This window comes from Pygoscelis adeliae, unplaced genomic scaffold, assembly GCF_000699105.1.
Source record: "Pygoscelis adeliae isolate BGI_AS28 unplaced genomic scaffold, ASM69910v1 Scaffold54, whole genome shotgun sequence".
NCBI classification, from domain to species: Eukaryota; Metazoa; Chordata; class Aves; order Sphenisciformes; family Spheniscidae; genus Pygoscelis; species Pygoscelis adeliae.
The window spans coordinates 1,328,160-1,341,944 of record NW_008824982.1 but is presented as its reverse complement, the minus strand read 5'-3'; the positions used below and the strand labels follow the sequence as shown (position 1 = coordinate 1,341,944).

General features: G+C 36.7%; 1 protein-coding gene across 1 annotated transcript; it reads left to right on the top strand.

Annotated features, from left to right (window-relative positions):
* Window positions 1-352: 352 nt before the first annotated feature.
* Window positions 353-7,729, top strand: CENPW (centromere protein W). Its single transcript, XM_009325674.1, has 4 exons — window positions 353-497; window positions 4,089-4,102; window positions 5,041-5,154; window positions 6,842-7,729. The coding sequence occupies exons 1-4, from the start codon at window positions 353-355 to the stop codon at window positions 6,866-6,868; spliced, it is 300 nt and encodes a 99-aa protein (XP_009323949.1). The 3' UTR covers window positions 6,869-7,729.
* Window positions 7,730-13,785: the final 6,056 nt, after the last annotated feature.

The following is a 13,785-nucleotide window of genomic DNA, read 5'->3' as shown; positions in this document are numbered from 1 at the left end:
GGGCGGGCGCCGGGGCGGCGGCCTGGGGTTGGGTGCGGGCCGCTCCGCCCCTCGGCGCTGGCCCCGGCAGCCTCCAGCCTGCCTTCTCCGGGGCACAGGCGGGGGCCGGCGCCTGCTCCAAGCAGCCGGCTGCGGCCCCCAGCCGCTCGGGCAGCGCGGTGAGCTCAAGGGCTGAATCCTCTAGCTCCATGAGTACTCCTCCGCGGAGCCTGGGGTCGTAGCGCAGGTCCGGGAGCAGTTGTGCTTTTGGCCGTGGCGGGCAGCTGCAGCTATTCTGGTTGCCTAGGGGCAGGTGTCCCTAAATAGGGACATTTAGTTTCTACATGTTTTATCGCTTGAAAGACATGGACCGATGGACTGTGCGCACTGGAGCGCTTTGGAGTTGCTGGGCGTAATGGGATGTGAAGTTCCTGCTAATGGTGTTTCTGCAGTAACCAGAAACAGTGACCTCCCCTCCAGCAGAGAGGAGGCAAAGTTTGTGGGGAGAGAGACGATCGGTTAGTCTAATAAAATACTAGTAAGTAGTGATTGCAGCTTTCTGCTTTGCTGGTGGCTACTGTATTGTAGGTTTCTGACTGTGAGTTTGGGGATTCAGGGACAGGCTGATGCATAAATACTGTGTCACTACATGTACACACTGCTGTTCAAAGAGATGTAGATGGACTGAGAAATAGGGATTTGGATTATGTGGCTGTAACGTGCAGATGTTTGTTGTTTATGTAGAGCAATTCGGGTATACAGGTATCAATCAACTGAATTGTGATTAATGAGTTGTTAAGCTGTTAAGGCATCTTGAATGATCATATTTTTGTAGAAGGCCACCTAAGTAATCTCTGTCCAAAACTAAGGAATGACAAGTTGTCTTAGTAATCTAATGAGGAGCACAAGGTGTTGGGATCCTGTTCAGTGTAAAAAACACACCTGCTGTAAAGGTGTAGGGATAACAGAGCCATACTGAACAAGTTTCAGAAAACTGAGGCCAACAAAGCTGGATTTCTTCTGACCTGCAATAAGGGATTTGTGGCACGGGAAGGGTTTGTCTCACCAAGAAATTACTCGACTACAGCAAGGAAACCTGACCTCAAGGGAGCTTGTGGTAGCTGCCATATTGAAAAAAAAAAATCCGTGCATAAAAAAAAAATTCTTTGAAGTGACTTAATAGGCTTACTTTGCTTGACTGTCATGCCCTCTTGTTTTCTAATGCATGTGATTCTCAGAGCATTAATGCATACTGTATACTAGTATGGTCCCTGACTTGAATTGTAAGTCCATGTTTCATATGTGTATAGAAGTTGTGTCTTGCAGCACCTTGAAGGTTGGTATCTGGATATATGAAGCTAAAAGTAAATATACAAAATTTAAAAAATATAATGAGAATAATATGAATGAATATGGTAATTACATAAGAGGATTTACATTTGAATGTAAACAGTACATATTTTTCTAATTGGTCTAATAAAAATATGATCTCTTCCTATTGCTTTTACCATCTTTGGAGTATTTTATGGACTAAGGACCTGGCCCCTTGCTACTCATGCTCAGACCCACTCAAAGCTTACTCAGTGGAATGCAGTAGTCAACTAATCAAACTTACACAAGCACTAATAAAATTTTTTGTAGTCGTTAGTAACAGTTGGTCTATATTTCCATGGTAATGTTAATTTAGCTGCAAGGTAGTGTAGCTGTCTGAAAAAGGGTATGTGGGACATCCCTCCAAATCTTGGCCATTGGTTCCCGTCTCTTCCTCGTCCTGGCACTAGTGTTCTGTGGGCTGCAAAGACAATCAGTGAATTGAATTGACTGAAACTAATGAACAACAACAACAATCTGATCTAGCTTAAAATATGACTATGCAAATACTCATTCCAACACAAAGGATGAGAGGAGAATGAATTTTAATAATGTGGTGGAAGCTTAGATTATCCCTTCTGGTGATGTCAAATTAAATGGCCTTTAACATTAGAAGGCTTGGCTTTAAAAAGGAATGTCCAGGGGTGGTGATTTTCTTCATGATGTTCTTCAACTAGGCATGTGGCTAACAACTCTTCAGCTTTTTATTTCTATGAATAAATAATCAACACAGCTGGAGTTTTGCTTTATTTAAAAAAAAAAAGGGGGGGGGGAGTTTAGTCCTGTAGTTAGACAAGTAACAAGTTCTGAGAATATGTTTTTTAGTGTCTCTGTTATTCTCTACAAACCTTGTAAGAGTGATTAGTTTGCATAGTTTAGAAATTTATATAACAGCTGTCTTAACAAGACAAAATCGTATACATTTTGAGCAGAGTGCTTGTGTCTTCTGCAGGGAAATATGAGAATTGGCTAGTTCAGTTTCTGGGCTATCTTCCTGAATGATCCATGCTTTATGTTTGAATCTATTGTGGTACTCAGCCAGTCAAGTGAGGAGGTCTGCCTACCTGTCTTATGACATAATCAGATTGTTGTCCTTTTCCTGACCTTCAGCAATTATTTTTCCTTGATAAACCAATGTCTTCTTACATGATGGTTACTAACAACTTTGAAAGACATAAGAATTCAGACAATTTTGTTAAATACCTGGAGTTTCTTCTTTATTTTCAGATTCTTCTGATCAAGTCTCTCTTTGAAATTTGAAGCTTTGTCAGAACCTATTTCCTAAGTGTTAACATCTTTCTCTGTGCACAGTGTAGCTAACAAATTTTATCAAACTTTCTCAAGAAGCTGTTTTTTTGAAGGCGTATGATAATATCTTTGAGTGAAGAGATAGGAATAGCATTTAAGGTTTTTCCAATGCTCTTAGAACTCATTTATTTACCTTTTTGAAAAGAAGAGGTAAAGATTTTAGTACTGAAGTTCAGATATTCCCCTCCCCCCCCCCCCCCTGGTCTGAGAAGAAAAAGCTGCAAACTTTGTTCTAGCTTGAAGTATAGAAGAAAAGCAGGAACTCAGCTGCTTGTTTTATGCTAGAAGGGCAGGTTTGTATTTACATTGCAGAAAAAGCTTAAAGTATTGCATCGAATGACCCTTTTTTTCTTTGTTATCGGCATGGAATGATGAATAAGTGTACCTTGAAGGCAAAATATCAGTCTAAAGAATTGTTCTGAAGTTATGGCAGCAAAACAAAATTATGGAGCTTACTCCTACTATTCACTAGCTCTGTTGAACAGGTGTGTGGAAGTTGCTCTGCAAGCAGTGTTGTGAGTTTTTACATACGTTCTTAAAATTTTACAACCTTTCTTTTCTGGGAAATAAGCATTCTGTTGTGTAAGGTGGTTTTCATGAGTAGTTCAAAACTGTTTTTAAATTTCCTGTAGAAGGACAATCTAATACGTAGTAAAGCAATGTCTAAACAAATGTGATATCACTTAGGTACTTCTCAGTAACTGTCCCATTCATGGTATTCAGTCATTCTGCCTTTCATTAGCCTTTCTCAATTGCCTTGAATAATCTGGAATATTTATTAACGTGTGTGCTCTGTTGTGGACTGTTCTGATTTTAGTTATGTGACTGTTGAAATCTTCCCCTGAAGCTCAGAGGAAGCTTCTCCACATGCAGCAATTCACTTTGAAAATAGGAAAATAAAGGTACAGTGATTCAGAGAGAAGATGCAGTTTTTCAAGGCAGTTTTAAAATGAACACTCTTGCCCCTAGATATCTCAGCAGGAGGACTTGCAAGCATGGAAGCTTTTTTTCCACCTCCCTCTTCTCCCCCAGGTTGTTTCCAGAAATCTAACCTCCGTGTCAATAAGTCTAATAATGAGAGTTCTAACGTTGAACACTATTTTAGTGCCACTGCTTGATTCTGTCAGAGATTATTTCTGTGTGAGTAACTAAAGACTAATTTAAAAATGGCTTTGATATTTTGCTAAATAAATCTGCAAGAACGTCTGCTTTTTGTGTAGTAGATGCTTCCAAATGATGCCAAATATTATGTAAATTTATCTATTGCATGCTGGCTTCATTTAGTTCAGGAAATTAAAAAAAACCCTAAATTGCTTGTCATATGAACACTGAAATGCTTATCTTCTAACAGATTCTTTGTGCTGCAAACCCACGGCCAATGTATTTCCTATAAACTCTAACTTGTAACTTTCCTTGTTATATCTTTCTAGGCTTTGTAGATCAGGTATGGCAGAATAAGTATATCACCTAATGCATATAAATAAAATTTTCATATATTTCAGTAATATTTTTCTGAGCTCTTGATCGAAAAAGTATTTTTGTATGCTTTGTATAGCAAAGTTAATATTGTTTGAAAGTTTAATTTACAAAAGGTGCAATTACCAGTTTTCAGGTGGGACTACTAAAATAGTTCACATAATGTCTGCATAATGCTAGAGTTTTGTATTATAGGTCCCTTATTACACAGGGGTGCTTTTGGCTGGCAGTTTTTAGTCCAAGTTGGAGCAGTTCCTTGCCTGCTGAGATTTTTGCTGCTTCTGTACTAGCAGAGCAGCATTCTGTGTTGAACGGAATATTACCCTACCAGTTCTCTTCATGTAAAAAGGTTAAGTAAGTGATGAGCTGGGAAAAAATGGATGGAACCTCCTGACAGTGGAGAATTTCTTGTTCTGGAGAAATTAATGTCAATGCTCCTTTGCACTGGAAAGGGGCAGAAGTCCTTGAACTTGTCTGTGGTCCATTTGGTGATAAGGCAGGGATGAATTTGCTGTTCATTAAAAGTCTGGCCGTTGTAGTCACTGAAAGCTGACTATATTTACTAGTAAGCAGAAAGGCTCCTTCTTATTCTCTGATATTTATGTTTACATTTTATTATAAAAAATTGCTAATAAAAATCAGATTTGATTTTTGTTAGATCAGTTCTTGTTTGTATGATCATTTCTAGAGCACTGTATGATTTTACAAGAGTCTTGCAGTAAGGAATGTCTTGGGAATTTTAAGACTTGAACTGAGTGGTACTTTGTTTTCTTGAGAACACCTTTCAGGAATTTGGAAGCAGTCTAATATATGAGTCTTCTGTCTCAAACAGTGATCCTCTAAAAAACCAAACTGTGTTTAAACAGTTTGAATTCTTCTTAATTTTTTTTTCCTTCCCTCTTAAAGGTGCATTTGAACTTCTTACTGTTTCTCCATCGGCTAGCAGAAGAAGCCAGGATAAATGCTTTTGAGAGCAAAAGTAAAATAATTAAACCTGAGCACACTATAGCTGCAGCAAAGGTAATAAAGCATTTTTAACATTTTTCTTTTTTGTTTAATGTAAAATGTATTATGACAGCATATACAAAAGTTTTCAGTGTTAGTGTTGATATGTTTTTATTTATAATCCAAAACCTGCGGAAATGTAATGTTCTTTAATCCATCATTGGCATAATTCACTGTTACCAAGACATCAAATTAACTCTCCTTGCCCTATTAAATATAGCCCTATTGTTCTTGATTGTTCCCTGTTTAAATTCATAGTTTCAATATGTGGGTAAGTACACAGTAGTCTACCGGCAAGCATCCATGGGCTGAAAGCCCGGGGAACAGGAGCAAATTCCAAAGTTGGAGGATCTTTATTTCAAATGATACTATATCAAGGAAGCATGCTGTCTTAACTTCAGTAATATAATTGAAGCTCTATGGAACAAGTGAGAAATAGTTCAAAGAGGTTCAAATATCTTACACCTTCAGTTCTTACCTGCTTAGTCTGAAAGATGTTTGAAGTGGATTCTTGTAGCATTGTGTGGATATCTTTTGAACAAACAGATACTTTGTGTGATGATGTGTTCGGCAAGGGAAGAACTAAGGGAGAATTAAACTGTGGATTGCTATATGGGTAGTTCAGCATAACAAAAATTGCTGTATGAATATCTGTGAAGGAGGAATTGGCTGCATTACAGAGCATGGTAAGTTTTGTGTACATGCAAAAGAAGAGAGAGAGGAAGGTGTTACGCAGCTTTCTCTCTCTAGAAAGAATTAGAGTAGCGTCAAAGTATGACTGAAAACCTTTTGTATTCTGTAGCTCATTTCACTCGCTAGGATATGTCTGCTTTACCTAGTCTCTTTAATTTGTTGAGTTATCTGTTCAACTACCTGCTGCTGCTGGGCAAATTGAAAGAACAAAACTCAGTGTTTTCTGATATTTGGGTCCTGTGGCTTCTGTTTATCTTCAGTATTTTTTTTTTCCTCTGGTGAAATGTTTAGTTTGATACTTTCTATTACTATAGTAACAGAAATATATACAGGATGTGTAGGGTAGCCAAGTGAATGTTACAGTTGGAATCTTACGCATTTGTAATTTCTTTTTAACTACAATCTTAACATTATTTGAACATTTTTGTGCTCCATTTATTTTTTTTAAGATGAGAAGAAAGGAAAAACTGCCTGTATTTTAATAATGTTAACACTTAAATGGTCCCACTTGGGCTTTGAAGTTCATTTTTCAACTTAAACTCCAAACCAAAAAATGTCCTTCCAAGGGTCTGGGCAGTCTTGATACACAAAGAAATAAGGCATTACAAACAAAAATTGAGCATAGTAGCTGTATAATTGCAAATCTTACTTCTTTCTTTTTGTCTAGGCCTAATGGGGTAAGAGCTTCAAGGAATCTGCTGAGGGCTTGAGAGCACTATTGCCATTCCTCAGCATTCATTTTTAAAATAATCCTTTTATTTTACAGAATTCTTGGTTATGAATGTTCCTATTTAAAAAAAAATACTTTCTGATATGGCATTTTTCTGTATGCTTTTGCATTATTTCTAACCTTTTCCCTAGACTTTTACCCTTGGTGACTCTACTTTTGGAAATAGATTGTTTGGCTAGGTGAACCTTTTGTCTGAGTAGCCTAGCGTTTTGGATCTCTTACTGCTACCTGGATTGTACAGATAAAAGCAGTGATAAATATCCTTTTTTCTTTTTGCAGGTTATTTTAAAGAAAAGCAGAGGCTAGAAAACAGACCACTGGAATCTCAAAGCATGTTCTTCTGTGTTTTCTTACTAACATGAGATCCTGTGAGCCAGCTTTCGCACTTGTGGAAGTATTTAGTTTTATTGATGTCTATCTCCTGACTCTTGAGTATTTTGCTGTTTCTTTAAAAAAAAAAATCTTACAATGTATATTTTCATACACTTCATGCATAATTTTAAAATGCGTGTCACTTGTCATTTAAGATTTTTGATGTACCTTATTTCTTCCATAATAATGGAGAAATGCCTATACCATAGTCACTCTTCAGGTACGATGTGTCATTTATTATTAGACATGTGAAACTTAAAGGAGAACAGTAATAAAAATGCAAGTTTCACTAAATCCATTATAGATTATGCAGTTCAAAGCAGATTTACTAGCTAAAGAAAATCTTGGCTTTCAAAACAATCACTGTAGAAACTAGTGTATTAAATATCTTGGCTTCAATGTATTTATAAATGTCTTAATATTTTTAAAATGACTTTGAAAAGTAGGCTAAAACTTCTGTGTTCTGGGGAAAGAATACATATTTTGTATTTCTAAATCATGCTCTGAACTGTCAAGCTGGCCTGTTGTTTGATGTGGTGTATGAGACAAGTTGGTGGTCTCTAATTCAGTTGGTGTGGACAGATGCATGTTATGGAAAAGAAAAGTTCTGGCACAGCTGATGTTTTTGAAGTTAGATCCTGTACAAATAGTGAAGATAAGTTCGCATGAGTGCCAGGCTACTTCCTCCCCCCTTTTGAGTGTCATCCTAACTTGTCAGAAGTCTGGAAATGTACATTATATAAAAATACCTTTAAACATCATATTCTGTTCCTAACCTGGTATTTTTAAACAGTTGCTGAACACTTTGCTTAATAGTTTTTTTAATAAAGATATAGTTGAATCTCACAGTTTGAGCTGATAATACAGTTTTGTGGAATATGTGGTAGCTGATCCTTCATATGCACAGTGAGCTATTCTTAAAATAAAGAATTTTTAAAAACATTATGTATTGAGTAACCTAACTTTGTTTAACACATTACTGAGTATCTTCTAGAAACTCAGCAAAAAAGAATTTAATTTTATAAATAAAATTTAATTTTATAAATAAAATTAAATAAATAAATGACAGAATTTCAAATTTCATATCATGTCCATGTACTTTTTAAAATCCTGTACAACCTGTGAAAAGTCATCCTTTCATAGTATGCAGAAAGGAGGATGATTCTTCTGCTTTATTTAACTCATAGGGTTTAGTTCAGTCTGCTTCTTGTAGGGTTGACTAGATTCCTTATTCTGCCTTTTCTTCTCTTACTCCCTTGGAACCCACAAAGAAAGCTGAGAACATACATGTGTAGAGGATATTTGGACTTAACAATCTGAATTGCATTCTCAGGAATAAGGGAGATCTGACTAGGTATTTATGTTTTTCTTTGTAATTACTGTCCGTGATTTAACAATTTTATTGCAACACTACATTTTCCTATGTTAGAAAGGTTTTCTCTTAATTTTTCCCTGAAATATTTTCTTATAGTCTTGTATAACCACATACCTTTCCTCATTGTACAGTTGTTTGAGTACTGTAGCTTCTTTTGGAACTTGTTTTGATGTTCACTTTAACTTTTTCTTTTTCGATTTGCCTAGGAGCAAGATCCACTCTGAGCTTAGTGGAATGTTTTCATTCTCATGTAATAGACGGATGATCAGCTACCATTGGGGAAGGGAGGCAAGGAAGGGTTAAAACCGGCCACAAGTGTACTTTTAATATTTTATGCAGAGTTTTTGGCCTATATTCACGGTTAAGAAGGTGCCTTTTTTTTATAGGAGAGGGACTTTTTTCTATAAGCCCTGAGAAGTTTGAGTCAGAATGTGTCCTGTCATTAGATTGCCCGTACTTTGTGAACATTTCATAACAGCTGAAGCAGGCAGGTATTCAGAAGACCTGAATAGCTTGGCAGGTATTCAGGTTTCTCTCCTAAACTTTAAATAAATGCTTACTGGAAATTAGTGTGGTTGATGTAGTGTGGTTAAGAATTCAGAAATATACAATGCTATTACGTTTTTCTAGTATCTTCTTGAATGTTCACCGTAAGGTTAATTATATTCATATTTGGCAGGTCTTCTGTACTCCTTCGTGTATATACATAAAGTCTCTTCTCTATCCAGTACTCCTTACTGGATTTTTAAAATCAAAACTTAGAGCTTTAGAGTCTTGTCTAAATACCCACAAACACTTCCAATTAATATAACCTTGGAGGATATACTAATAATCTGTTTTCTGTTATTGAATGTCTCTTTAATGACAAAACATCAAAGCATGTAGTTCTAGAAAATGTCTTTCTAAACTAGACCTGTGGTAGAAGGCCTAATGAAGTTGGGTACTCTTATTTGAACTCCTGTGTTGATTCTCTGCCGTTAAGAGGAAAAAGGCAAGGATTATTGAGGGAAGAGTCACGCTGATGCATTAATAAGGTGTCTCTTCTACTCAACTGTTTTCATGAAACCTTGAGAAATTTAGCGTTCAGAAACCATTGAGACTATTGACTCACTGTTGAATTTCCTCTGGTTTTAAGGGTAAGATTCAAGAGATTTTGGGAAGGAGAGGTGCTCAGACAATACAGTTATGACTCTTCAGTTCCTCAGGAAAGCAGGATAGAAGGCCTAAAAAATTAAAGCCACACTAAGACATTATCCAGTTTTTCCATTCTCTTTCTTCTCTTTGCAGCTTTCCCAGTGTTCTTCTGTTTCACGTCCTACCCCGCCCTTTCACTATGACCATCAATGAAAGAGGGAAAAGTCAAAATGAAGAAATAGAAGAATTTGGCAAAAGTACTTCTATTGGCCCTTGTCTTGGTTTTCAGCTTTTCGTGTAGCTCATGTTAGTCCCTGGGCCAGTGAGTGGTATCACAAATGATTAAGGCACAAAAGAAAAAGAAAAATGTTTATTGATCAGCAGGTGACTATGGGGGAAGGGAGTGTTTTGCCTTGTGGGGTGGTGCTGCTGCTGATTTATTTCATCTCCTGTATGGAGTGACTGATGAAAGAGGATCTGCTGTTTGCCATCTTGAGTACGCCTTCTTGTGAGGAATATGCACTATTCTAGCTCTCACGGTCACATCATTTTGATTGCAAGATAAGCGAAGAGAGAAGATAGTTGTGAAAGCTTGAAAACTAGATTCATGCATACTTCTGTTTTAATTTGTAGGGCATGTAAGTTTAATACTTTGAGTGGTATAAATCACCTGATTATTAGGTTTAAAACTATTTTTGAAAAGTGTGACTATGAAGAATGGTATAGGAGTGAAGGTTAGATCCATGGAGAGTTCTAGCTGTTTAACTCCTGATGGAGTCAACAGGAATATAAGAACTTGTATACTTTTGTGGGTCAGGGCCCAAATAATCACTGTTCTATTTAAAGTTATGTTGGATCTGTAAGTCTGCTGTTTTGATTCAGAAAATCAACACAGGTGGTAGAGAGGACATTTATGCCTTGGATTTTCATTGTGCTTGTATGTGGAAGAGTGCAAGGTTGCTAAAAAAGAATCTTAAGTTGCATAATACAAATAGTAAATATCTTCTGGGTATAGTGATACAGTAAAGGAAAAAAATTCAGAAATATGTATGCTGTAATAGGAAAATTCTTTTTCTAGCCATAAGGTGGGGATAGAGCAAAAACTGTCTTTTCTTCCCTGCAGTAACTTCCCGTTAGAGAAAATATTTGGTTTATTCCTACCAAAAATTATACTATAGGTTGTGACATTTCCAGATATTTTTTTGAAGACTACCAAGCCAGCACTGCTGACATGTGTAGGGCAATTAATGTTTAAAAAAAATTCCCATTCACATCAAAAAAGGGTGTTCCGCTGATCCGTGCTGAGAGGGTAAAAGTTAGATATGTGAGGCTTTGATGGATCTTGAGGATTTTTCCTTCTTCAAAGTTCAATGTTTCAGCATCAGATAGTTTTCTTAGTTATACGTCTATAGTTATTTGTACAACATAGCCTCGTTTTCAGAAACTGGTATGTTCTATGGGCAGTTTTATGCAGGAGGTTTTTATGCAGGACATTGCTCATATAGCAACCTTAACTATAAAACATATAGCTCGTGTTGGTTGAATTGCTGACTCAGCATTCCATTAGTCTTTTATCAGCTTACAACAACTAATGATAGGGCATTGTAACTCCTAAATACATAGGGTTTTGAGGTGACTTATGATTATAAGTATATATTTAGAAGGTGTGACATATTTCAAGTAAAAGTGCTGGTTACAGTAAAACAAAATTCCTTTTTCCAGAGCTGTAAACTGTATGTCAAATTTAAGTTCTTCAGACTGTTTCAAAGTTCTGTGTGTCGTCGTTTTTTAGTTCAATGTACTATGTATTTGTACTGGAATATAGATTCCTTGATATGTTTTAATGGTACTGCACTTGTAGCTGCTGTGGTAGCCTACTTGGATATGATAAAAGAGCATAATAAAACAAATTTCTTACATGTCTGAGTCGTTTCAGTTCTAGGGTGAGAAGATGCTGACAGTGTTTTTGTTGTGCTAAATACAGAATTGCAACTTTTTGAGGAAGTTGGTGAAGAGCCTTCCCACCTGACAGCTCGTGGTTCTGCAGAGGTAGTCAGTTGGAATTCATTCATTTACTGTTTGGTGAACAATGTTGGGGGTATGCCAGTTTCTTTGCAGTCCATGTTCATCAAATTCATACGGGCTTTGGTACACAATGTTCTCCTGTGGGCTGGGTTATTAATGTTATCCCCACCAAACTGCTGAAAGATCTTTTCAGGTCATTTGATACCTGTAAGATCAAATTTCTTACCGAGAAGGTCACTTTCCTGGGGGAATGAATTCAGTGCGTGGAGAACTTGGTAGAGCGTAGAAGAATGCCTAAACAGCCCTAAAATTACTTCTGGTTTACATAGGCAATGTAGACACAGCCTTACTACTGGGTAGTAATGTGATTGCAGCAGTTAAATAAAACCAAGAGCACTTCCTACAGGAATGGCTTAACCTCCTACCACTAGGTCAGGCTCTACAGAAACAGACTGCTATCTTGTTTCCAAAGTGTGTAGAAAGCACAGAAAGAGATATATTTTGGCAATTGAACAGTTCCTGAATCAAAAATTACAAAGGGCAAACACTTCCAAATAAATGTAATAAGGAATAGGGCTGGATTAGCTGGAGATTCAGATCCCTTATATCAGGTTTAAATTGGTCTAATTGTATCTATGCTAACCTCCAAAATTGGCAGCCTAATGTGAATTTTTTCACTTGAAGTTGTTTAACTGCAGCAGGTAAGTACCCACACAGATTAGATTATATAACTGAAATCAGTTTTAACGAGGTTTGCGCAAGTTTTATAAATAAACCAGATAAAGGAAAACATTTCAGTAACATGTAAGCCAGTTTTTAAAATTCTGTTGCATAGCTGAAATCTTCTTAGTACAAGCACGTCTCTGGTCCCAGCTGTTGGAGGGTACTCGCAGGGTAAAAGCTAACGTTAACATACGGATGGTGGGTTACATTTAAACATGTTTAAATTCTTTATTATTTAGTTTGTTTTCACTCTTCAGAGAAAACTGTGTGTACAATGCTGTTTCCAAAATTGGTCAGCTGTTTAAATATCACTGATTTCTGAAGGTTGGTTAGCAATTAAAAATGAGTTACAGACAGACCCTAATTTAAAAAAAGAGAGGGGGGAGCAGTAAGGAAAAGGGAAAGGTAAGCGCACAACTTAGTAAATGATTGTCTGGCCAACCTTAACTGTGTTTCTGTAGTTTCACAATTTGTTTTTCCCATTGAAGTTTAACTGTGGGTTCCTGCACTTTCCAAATTTAATGGGTTGGGTTTTGGGGTAGGAGTGCTGTAGTTTTCATACAGTCTAAGTAACAATGCTCTTCTAAATCTTTTTCCAATCAAGTTAGTGCTGTGTCTGTTCAACCTTAACTTCAGCTTAACTAAGGTTTTCTGGGATATGGGATATCTTCCTAAATTGTCATCGGAGTTCCACATGGTAATTAATTTTGATGGTACTTTTCCTGTTGCCTATTCGGGAAGTTTTTTCCACAAATTCATATGAATAAACCTTGAAAATTCAGATCAGAAGTGGACAAAAGAAGTTCATCTTGCTTGGTCTAAGAGCTTTACAGGAAATTTTTCCATAATTACTAAAATTTTGCAAAACACATAATGGTATATGTAAATTAACCTACCTGCTTTTCAGTAATTTGTCTTGATTTTGTTTTCCTTATTGTTTCCCTTTCCTTTTCTGGATAAGACTGGAGAGCATAGTGAAGTTTTATTTTAGGGCAGCAACAACATTTAAAAATCCATTGCTGCCAAAAGAATGGATTAACTATCAATTTTCTTTGGAGGCATATTAGTATTCTTTGTGTGAATTTGGGCAATAATTCATTTTTCATTTAAATGTTTAAATGACCAACAGGTTGTTCACCTATAGATGTTTGTCATACATTAGTAAGTGTGTGTATATATATAAGTGGCTGTAGAATTAAGAATGAGAATCCCTCTTCACCACTACTCATGGGGTTTTTTTGGGTTGGTTTGTGGTTTTTTGTGGGGTGGGGTGGGGTGGTGTTTGTTTTTTAGTGGAAAGAAGGGAAAGTTACCAAAGATGGTTAACTTGATGAATAGGCACAGCAGTAAGTACAAGAATCCTTCAGCAGTCTGTTGGCTTTGAAATGTATGCTGAGTTCAAGAGAATTTAAAGAAAAAGCTTCAAAGGAGTCATCAAGGTGAAGCTTTCTTTTCCTCTTTTTGACTGAAGTTTATAAAATGGGAAGGAGAGAAGGAACAGTTGGCTAAGAACGGTTCCAAATAGGAAAAAACCAGAGTCTAGCCCCATCACTGGTATTATTTCAGATTTATACAATGTCTTGCAGACAAATGG

Excerpts from the sequence above, each read along its gene's own strand:
- CENPW (XM_009325674.1), top strand. The coding sequence starts at position 353 with ATGGACTGTGCGCACTGGAGCGCTTTGGAGTTGCTGGGCGTAATGGGA. Across the intron at positions 5,155-6,841 it reads ACACTATAGCTGCAGCAAAG|GTTATTTTAAAGAAAAGCAG; the intron begins GTAATAAAGCAT and ends TTCTTTTTGCAG.